The sequence below is a fragment of the Marmota monax genome, unplaced genomic scaffold, assembly GCF_021218885.2.
Source record: "Marmota monax isolate L192 unplaced genomic scaffold, Marmota_monax_Labrador192_F-V1.1 WCK01_AAM20220418_F8-fsc00038, whole genome shotgun sequence".
NCBI classification, from domain to species: Eukaryota; Metazoa; Chordata; class Mammalia; order Rodentia; family Sciuridae; genus Marmota; species Marmota monax.
The window spans coordinates 1,288,716-1,297,942 of NW_026692498.1; the positions used below are offsets into that span (position 1 = coordinate 1,288,716).

Consider the following 9,227-nt stretch of genomic DNA (forward strand, 5'->3'; position numbering starts at 1 on the left):
GAAGGACAAGGAGTCCCTCATGGCGTGTACCCACTGTGAGGGTGACTGAGCATGTGTGCTGGGAAGACCCCATGTTTGTCTTGACTACGGCACACGTGTAGGTAAACTGTGGAAGTGGGGCGATCTGTGCCCGTGGGTGGGGATGAGGGTGCCTGCGAAGCAAGTGAGTAAAAATGGTGTCTACACAGGATTTGTTCCCTGGGGACTGAGGTCCCTCCAGTTCTCAGCACACGTACGTATTTGGATGTTTGTTCATTGTGTGGCACAAGTAAGACAGATCCTTTTGCAAGTATTAGGTAGACCATGTGCTCAGTGTTCATCTGGATCTTGAACCTCCACAAAGGCTCTTGAGCTGAAGGCGTGGTGCCAGCCTGTGGTGCATTGGGGGTGGAGGGACCCCAGGAGGTTACTGGAGGAAGCTGGGTCATTGGTGGTGTGCACTTGAAGGACTATTAGGACCCACCCTGCTCTGTTCTGTGCTTTAGGTGATCAGGAGGTAAAGAGCCTCCTTGGCCATGCCCACCCGCCCTGATGTACTGTGCTGCCACAGGCCCAGTACAACAGTGACCCTGACCGAAACCTGAGACCACAAGCCAAAATAAGCCTTTCCTTCTTGATTGTCTCTAGGGGCTGGGATGTAACCCAGTGGGAGAGCACCTGCCTAAAACACACAAGGCATCGAGTTTTGTTACGTCGGCGGGTACTGAGTTCATTGTCTCTGTTCAGCAAAGAATCGGAGAACAGGACACAGAGGCAGCAAGCAGGCAGCTGGTTTATTGCAAAAGCAACAGAGACAGACTTCTCCCCAGAGGAGCGTCCCCAGAGCCAGGAGTCTGGAGGGGAGTTTTTGCCTGTTCTTTTTATGATCGCTGGAATTTCTTCCTTTCCTTATCTCCTCCCCTGTCCCCGGTCTCCTCACTGTTACTGATGGGTGCCCTCTCTGTCCACGTATATGCTCTAGTTTTTCTATTGGATCCCCTGCTTAGGGGCACGAGTACAGAGTGTCTGTCTGATTGCGTCCCTGGCTTGTCCATGGGCACTTTTGTCAAGCAGGAAGTTGACCTCCTCAGGAGACCCTCTCCATGCTCCTTGCTCGGGCCCTGCCCCGACCTCCTCACTCACCATCTTGCCCTGGCTGCCGAGGCCTTTCTATGTCTCCCTCAGTGTGATCTCCAGCACCGCAAAGAAACAAGTTGATCATCTCAGGCATTTTGTCATAGCAGGGGACGGCTGACTGACATACCTATGTAGAAAACAAGCAGAAGTCTTTCCTTCCCACCTTGTCCAGTATGGAAGAGCAAATGGCAGTCTGCATGTCGCCCAACACCTTTGGCTCTTTCTTCTCAGCAGCTGATCATTGAAAGGTGCTGTACACACCAAAGCCCTTGGGTTCCTCGACTTGTAACCACTGGTCACTTTGTGGTATTTGTTTCCACTGCAGAGGTAAAGCATGCTGCACCTGGTGTCAGCCTTTCTCATGGCCGGGTCTTCTTGGCTAGCCTCCATTAATCTCTGTAAATATTCCGTGAGCTTAGAAAGAATGCGTATTGCAGAGCTGTGACGGGACACTTTCTGTAAGTCATTTTGGATCTGCTTGTGAATTCTGAGTTCAGATCTCCAGACCTGCCCTGCTATTTTGTCTGTTGGTATTCAAATCACTGAGGTAGGAACATTAAACTCCGCTGTTCTAGTCTTGTTCTCTCCCCGCTGTGGTTTGTCATGGTTTGCTTTGTGTATTCCGAGGCTATTTTGTTATGTACATAACATCCACACAACTAGAGCTTCCTGGCTTATTTAAGGGATCCTCTTTGTTTCTCAAAAAAAAAATTCTGGCCACTTTTTGGGTACTGGGGGTGGAATCCAGGAGTATTTAACCACTGAGCCCCATCCCCAGCACTTTTTATTTAAGTTGCTGAGGCTGCTTTGAACTGCCATCCTCCTGCCTCAGCCTCCCAAGCCACTGGATTTCAGGTGTGTGCCATCGCACCCAGCTCGGCCTCCATTTCTGTTTTGCCTACTGTTGACACAGCTTTTTTGCGAGTTATATGTTTTTCCATCCATTTGTTTTTAACTTTTTGTATCCTTATATTTTAGGTGCAGCTTTTGAGTTTGCCTATAGATAAATTAAAAAACCTAGTCTAGCTCTCTTAAAATAGAGGACTTTGCCCATTTACTTTAGGTATAACTTCTGAAATGCATGTGTTTAAATCTACCATCCTGGTTGGTGCTTTCTGCTGCATCCCTAACCTTTTCGGCTCCTGGGATTCACTGGGTGTGTTTGCTCTGCTGTTTCTTCCACTTGTTTGTTTGTTTTTGGTACTGGGGGTTGAATGCAGGGGTCTTAACCACTGAGCCCCATCCCCAGCTCTTATTATATTTTATTTTGTGACAGAGTCTCTCTAAGTTGCTTAGGGTCTCACTGAGTTCCTGAGGCTGGCTTTGAACTCACGATCCTCCTGCCTCAGCCTCCCGAGGTGCTGGGACTACGAGTGTGTGCCCCACGCCCGGCCTTCTTGCACTCTTTGCAGGTGGCCTGTCCCCTCTCTCTGAGCTTCCCTGAAGTGCTGTGTCCTCATTTGGTGTTCTCCTGCTTCTGAGTGTTGGACCGCGTGTCCTTGGGCGTGAGCTTGGTGGACACTGCAGGCCGAGGTTCTGACCTGGGAGGCAGGTCTCTGGGGGGATGCAAGGCGCCGTGGGAAAGCTCCCTGCTCCAGGGACCTCAGTTCATCCTGAACGTTCCCGGGCAGCCCTGGTCCTCTTCTGAGGTTCCTTGGTATTGGGGGTTGGAAGTCCCTTTGTCTCTGCAGACACTGACAGTGGGCAGGACATGGGGAACTTTGTCCCCGGCTGCTGGCTCTCTGGGGCTCGCTCGTCATTGCTGCAGGGGCCACCCGAGCCTGTTTTATGTGGGGAGGTGGCAGGTGCTATGTCCAGGGTACAGTAGTGCTCCCCGGCACTGAGATCCTTCCGGCATCTTGAGCCACATTTCTTCCGGGCACTGCCAAGTGGAGTCACCATGTTCTCCCAGAGGACCTGGAGGGTGCTTGCCCCCCTCCTCCCTGTGGTGGAGACCCCAGCCTCTCGTTTCTGTGCTCGCCTATGTCCTCCCCAGCTCCTCTCTCTCATCTTGGGAGTCCTGGCTCTGGAGTGGCTGTTCCAGGTCCCTGCACGGTCTGCATTATTAGGGTTGGCTGCAAGTGTGGCTGGGAGCCCCTGCCCGGCCACGCCTCTCCTGTGGTGGGTCTCTCCCTCCACGCTCTGCAGGCGGGCAGCCTCCTCAGCAACCTCTGCCCACCCAGAGGTGACCCGCTGCTTCTGTACCAGTGTGTGCTGCAGCCCAGAGCAGCTGGCTGTGTGGCAAGGAGGCCAGCTGGGTGGCACAGCAGCACAGGGCAGTTTTACGTTCCTGAGGCTCCCCAGAATGTGCCGTGCTCAGCTTCCCTCTCCTGCGGGATGTTACTCTTTCAGGGGCCATGGGCACCCCCTAAGTGTCTGCAGACCTTTGGCGATTAGAGCCCTCGTCTGTTTATCATCCCAAAACACTCATTTTGCATCTGCCAAATGTGGACTTGTGGCCAGAGGGAGTGGGCATGCCTGGGGCTTTTCTCCTCTTGTCCCCTGACCCTAGCCTGCCCTGGGACCCTCCAAGGGCCCTGCCTTTCCAAGGACCAGCACTTCTGTACTGGGACTAGAGAGGAGAGTGGGAAGAGGGAGTTGCTACTTGGTTATTCATGCACACAAAGTCCCACTCCATGGACTGTCAGTAATCAGCGTTCAGCACTCTTCCTGGCTGGTTCTGGAGGCCAGCCCGCCCCACTAAGCCTGCACCCTGCAAGCAGAGACGGGGAAGGTGTATGGGGGCCTCAGGAAGATGGAAGTGCTGGGGCGTCACTCTATGTGAAACTCCCAGGCCCCCTGGAATGGACCCCTACCCCGCACCTAGAGCTGCTAATTAGCTACTTGAGGGAGGAGGTGGGAAAGAAAGCACTGCACCAAGCACACAGTTGGTTTACACAGCTTAGGCTTTATTAAAAGGAAGTTCGTTTGTCATTTTGTTTTTTTAAAACAGGAGAAGTTGGAAGCAACAGGAAGGAAGGAAATCTCTTAGGGAAGTGAGTCAGAGGAGCAGGAAGTGGCCTGGGAGGACCCAGGTGCTGAGGGTCAAGAAGTTGTTTAAAACAATCCTCGGTGAGCACCGGAAACCTTGCCTGGCTGTGGGGTGGGACCCTGAATCTGAGAAGCCTGGAAAGAGGCAGGCGATGGTCACTGTGGCTGTCAGCTAGGCACGTGCCCACGTGCAGAGGAAGGCCTCTCTCCGGCACCTGGAAACATGCTTCTCTAGAGGGAGAAAAGTGGAGACAGAGCCCACCAGAGAGGGCGGTGAGAGCAGAGGATGAAAGGCAGGAGATGTTGTAGTCACCTCAGGGAGGCCAGTGGACAGGAGCTGACCAGGGACAAGAAACGGTTTCACCAGACACTGAGAAACCCAGAGGGCTGAAGTCAGAGATTTAGATCTTGCACTGGCAGCAAATGGGGACGCAGCAGCTGGACTGGCAGCAGGAGGACCCACAGCCTGAGGAGCAGCAGGGTTTGCAGCAGCTGGACTGGCAGCAGCAGGGCTTGCAGCAGCTGGACTGGCAGCAAGAGGACCCACAGCCTGAAGAGCAGCAGGGCTTGCAGCAGCTGGACTGGCAGCAGCAGGGCTTGCAGCAGCTGGACTGGCAGCAAGAGGACCCACAGCCCGAGGAGCAGCAGGGTTTGCAGCAGCTGGACTTGCAACAGCTGGACTTGCAGCAGCTGTCCTGGCAGCAGCAGGGCTTGCAGCAGCTGGATTGACAGCAGCTGGACTTGCAGCCCCCACAGGAGCCACAGCCCCCCTTGCAGCCTCCGCAGGAGCCACAGCCCCCCTTGCAGCCCCCACAGGAGCCACAGCCCCCCTTGCAGCCCCCACAGGAGCCACAGCCCCCCTTGCAGCCCCCACAGGAGCCACAGCTGGAGCAGGAACAGGCTGGCACACAGCAGCACACGGGCTTGCAGCAGCTGGAGCCACAGCCCCCACAGCTGGAGCCACAGCCCCCACAGCTGGAGCCACAGCCCCCGGAGCAGCCACAGCAGGTCATGGTTCTGGAGGTGGAGGGTGGAGGAGGTGAGAGGAGCAGGTGGAGGGAGGAGTGAGGTGTGGGGCCTCCTGAGCCAGGGTCTTTATACCCCTGTCTGGTGGCCTCACAGGACACATGGTCATTTCCTTGTGACTTTTTCTGATTTTCCAGATCTCCTCTCCTTTTATTTTTGCGAGGGCCTTCCTACTGGCTCTACCTTCTGTTTTCTTGATTTGTCTTCCTTATTTATCTGGGGCCCTCTCATTGCTGCTTCAGCTCAGGGCTATCAGGTGTGCTGTCAGGAGTCCAGCAGGTCACCTGCTGATGACATGTGACTACAGGGTGACAGAAAGTTCCTGCCCAGTGTTCTTCCCTGTGCTGTTGATTTCCCGGGGACAGCGTTCACTTCACATTCTTTCTTAGGTTTCAGAAGTCGTCCGTGGTCTTACCGGGAACAACAAAAAACTGGAGAAAAGGCCCTGGCCCTGATGCTGCCGCCTGCAGGTGGAGCCGGCTGACCTCCCGCGCACTCGGGTGCTCACTGGACGCGGCCGTCTCTCCTCAGCTCCGCAGGCTGCTGTCGCCCTGCCGGAGCCCCTCACTTTGTTACGCACTGTGTGCAGCCCGCTGGCCGCAGAATCCCTTCCCTGTCCAGTTTCTGAAAATCCCGTAAGTTTCTCTGGATGTTTTCTCACTTGTCTGTTCAGACCACTGTCCAGTGCTGGGAGAGTTCCCTCCTGGAGGGCCTGGCCCGTCTGCCCAGCACAGACCCCCGCGGCTCCCGGGGTCGGGTCCCCAGCCTGGGTCCCTGCCCATCCTGACCAGTAGCTGAAGCACGGAAGGACCCCTTGACAGTGGGCATCCCTCCTTGTCCTGGCAGCCCCCCTGGGTTGGCCTGAGAACTCCCCATTTGGGTCCCTCTGTAGACGCCTCCCCAGAGGGTCAGGGCCCTGGTCCCCAGGCCTCAGTCCCTTCCAGGTGTGGGAGAGGGAAACCCAACTCCTGTGTCCCCATGGACTGATGCCCCAGGAGAGGCCCTGGCTGGGACTGGCTCCTCATGGGCCCCAGGGAGGCCTGGCCTCCCTCTCCCCCGCCCCACGGGGCCCAGGGCCATGAGGAGGTGAGGGGCCTGTCCACTCAGGTGCTGCTTAAGCCTTAGGAGCCCTCTCCTTCCCTGTGCTGATGACGCCTCAGCAGGGGCGGAAGCCCCCAGACCCCAACACGCAGCCTGCTCCCAGGGCTGGAGCGTGCTGCTGGAGGGTGGCCAGGCAGCTGTGCCCAGGGCCCAGGGCTTCCCCTGCCCCACCTGGCACCCACTGGGCACCCTTAGCTTTTGGGGAGATGAGGGGTACCCAGCCAGGCCCTGGCTGGACTCACTGCTGTCTTCAGGAGGTGGACGGGCAGATGGGGCCTGATGACAGAACCTCAGGGGCTTAGACAGACCCTCCCCCCACTCCCACCTCAGGGCTCAGGTCAAGGGCAGACCCTGTGCAGGGCCACAGCAGGGGTGGGGGTCCTGAGCGCTGCGGCCAGGGGAGGCTGCAGGGGTGCATGAAGCCTGGGAGGCAGGGGAAGGGAGGTGGGAAAGTAGTCTTGAGGCACTGGAAACACAACTTCCCAAAATCACGGGATGCAGCAGAACATCCTAAGGATGTAGTTTATTATGTCAATAATCACCCACTTAAGAAAAATATTGGTCAGGCCCGTGGCCACCAGTTCTGTTCCCACTCCTGGCCAGCACAGGTCGGGTGGCGCTGGTCAGCTTCAGAGTGAAGTTGTTAGTGTGATTTCGTAGGGACCAGTGCTGGTACCCACCTTGTCTCCACCACCGTGGCTCCGCTGCCGGGACCTGTGCCATCAGCCCACGGGCCATGCCTGGTGGGGTGACCACAACTCGCTTGTGGAGTCTACCCACCAGGGCGGGAGACCTGGCACCAGGTGCATTACTGCGCGTCTCCCCGCCATCTCCAGGACATCGTCCCCAGGTCCTGGGAAAAAAGAGACAGAGGAAGAAGCAGCCGGAGGGCACCATGAGACTGCGCTTCCTGCGGTGGCCCTACGGCCAGGGGACCTGTGCCACTGCAGAGGGCACTGAGTGCAGTTCGCTGCCCACATAACATGGCTCCTCTCCCCTCCACCCCTTGCTGAAGCTCTGACCACCTGGTGCGGAGCCTCCTGCTGGGCACTGACCTCAATTCCCACCGCTTCGCAGGAGCCTGTGAGGCCTGGGGGAGAGCGCAGAGGGACCCGTAGGGCGCAAGCCAGGGGCTGTCGATGGCGCCACCTGCACCTCGCCCGCCGCCAGAGAGGGAACCGGACAGGTGAGTTCAGGACAGCAGCCACCGCCCTTTGCCTGGGACCCATGCGCTCTCCCCGCAGGACACAGGCTCTTGGAGCAGCCGCCCAGCGCCCTGCAACATGGCCTCAGCGCGGGAGCTGCAGCGGGACGAGCACCCCTCCAGTGGGTGTGCCCCGCCCAGGGCCTGGTGTGCCGCCCTGCGCTCCTCCTCCCTGCCTGGTCTCCTTTCCGTCTTCAGGGTTAAACTGGAATTGAAAGGAGAACAAGTTGTCTGGGAACCTGTCCACCGCCACCCCCAGAGTGCTGACCCCCAGAGCGGCCCTTCCAGTGGGCTATCTTGCGGTTCCTGGACTGGATTAAGGAGGAGTCCATTTCCCAAGGCTGCGGCATCACAGCCGGACGCTGGAAACGTGAGGAACTGGGCCAAGAAAAGGCTCAATGCAGAGTCAGCGTCAGGAATGTCAGGTGGCTGAAGTCGCCAAGGGTGGTGCACAGGCCATTCTGCTTCTGTCTCAGGGACACCAATGCCTTGGGGCCCAGATGTACCAGGCAGGTGGCATTGGCAGAGCTGAATGCCATCAGCGGTTCATGGCCTTCCCAGGTCTACTTCCCCTAGGGAGCAAGCTCAGCCCCTTCCTCCTGCCCAGGACTCCCCGAGGGTGTCTCACCTCCTGGAATCCACCCGGGGCAGCCTCTATCTGCTCCTGGGCCTGAGGTGCAGGCCCAGGGTGGCCCTCCAGGAGTGTGAGGAGAGGCGGGGTCTCCCCGACCTGCCGAGGCTCCTGGTGGGTGGTAGTGCCAGGAAGTTTGGAGGTGACACCTGGCTATACCCCAGGCCTGTAGCAGGGAAACACTCCATTCAGGGCGTCTGTGAAGGGCCTGGTGCTGTCCAGTGGGAGGAAGAGTCGGCCACACTCCCGGCCTCTGGGCAGTGGCTTTCTGCCGGAGCGTCACTTGCCTGTTTTATTTCTCTGTGGGCAAATAAGACAATCAAGAAAATGCTGTAGTCGTGCTACTGTGTGCTTGCCTTGAGATCTGCCACGCTGGCGCCTCCATTAGCTTCATCCTCCATGACACTGGGATGACCTGCCGTCTCCTCTTAAGGTGTGCTTGGTCAGAAGCTTCTGATTTTGTATGTTCCTTTGTGTGCATATTCAGTCATGCGTAAGTGTCCTCAGCAGAGAAGGCTGGCCCGAGTCCTAGGTGAGGGTCCAGGGCACCTCTCACCCACTTCCTGACGCTGGTGTCCAGGTGAGTGACGGGCACCCAGTGACAGTGTGAAGGCAGGGTCCTCAGGGTGATTCCTGAGCAGTTGTCTTCCACATCTCTTAGCTCTTTGTCATGAAGGTTTTCGCCTCTTTTTCTGCTGTCTGAGTTGTGAACAAGTTTCCAGTATTTTCACCTGCCCTTTGGCTTTGGTTGCAGAATTTTTAAGGAGTGATTATTGCCATGCACAACATTTTAATAAGACAGACTTTGTCAATCTTTTACAGCTTATATGTTTTTGAGTTACAGCTCTGCAAGTCTTACTTCTGTAGAACACTAGATAAATAAATCCACATTACTTTATAAAAGCATTAAATAGCTTCATTTTAAACATAATGTAGATATCGGATGCATTTGGATTTTTTGCTGGATTTTTACATGAGGCATGGACTTAATACTTTTCTTCAATTATCTAAAGATCTTGGCCAGGTGTGGTGGCACGTGCCTGTGGTCCCAGCTACTTGGCAGTCTGAGGCAGCAGGATCGCTTGAGGCCACAAAGTGAGATCAAACAAAACAAAAGGGAGACTTAGGTGCTGGCCTCTGTCCCTATCAGTACTGGCC

General features: G+C 56.4%; 1 protein-coding gene across 1 annotated transcript; it reads left to right on the plus strand.

Annotated features, from left to right (window-relative positions):
* The first annotated feature begins 4,530 nt into the window (after positions 1-4,530).
* On the plus strand, positions 4,531-9,000 carry LOC124092674 (skin secretory protein xP2). Its single transcript, XM_058579626.1, has 4 exons — positions 4,531-4,618; positions 4,669-5,146; positions 5,523-5,768; positions 7,312-9,000. Exons 1-4 carry the CDS (start codon positions 4,531-4,533, stop codon positions 7,319-7,321), a joined length of 822 nt encoding a protein of 273 aa, XP_058435609.1. The 3' UTR covers positions 7,322-9,000.
* Positions 9,001-9,227: the final 227 nt, after the last annotated feature.

What these genes read in the sequence shown, in the direction of transcription:
- LOC124092674 (XM_058579626.1), top strand. Translation starts at nt 4,531, where the DNA reads ATGGGGACGCAGCAGCTGGACTGGCAGCAGGAGGACCCACAGCCTGAG. An exon ending in GCTGGACTGGCAGCAGCAGG is followed by an intron (nt 4,619 to 4,668) that starts GCTTGCAGCAGC and finishes CCTGAAGAGCAG; the next exon opens with CAGGGCTTGCAGCAGCTGGA. An exon ending in GGAGGTGGAGGGTGGAGGAG is followed by an intron (nt 5,147 to 5,522) that starts GTGAGAGGAGCA and finishes ATTCTTTCTTAG; the next exon opens with GTTTCAGAAGTCGTCCGTGG.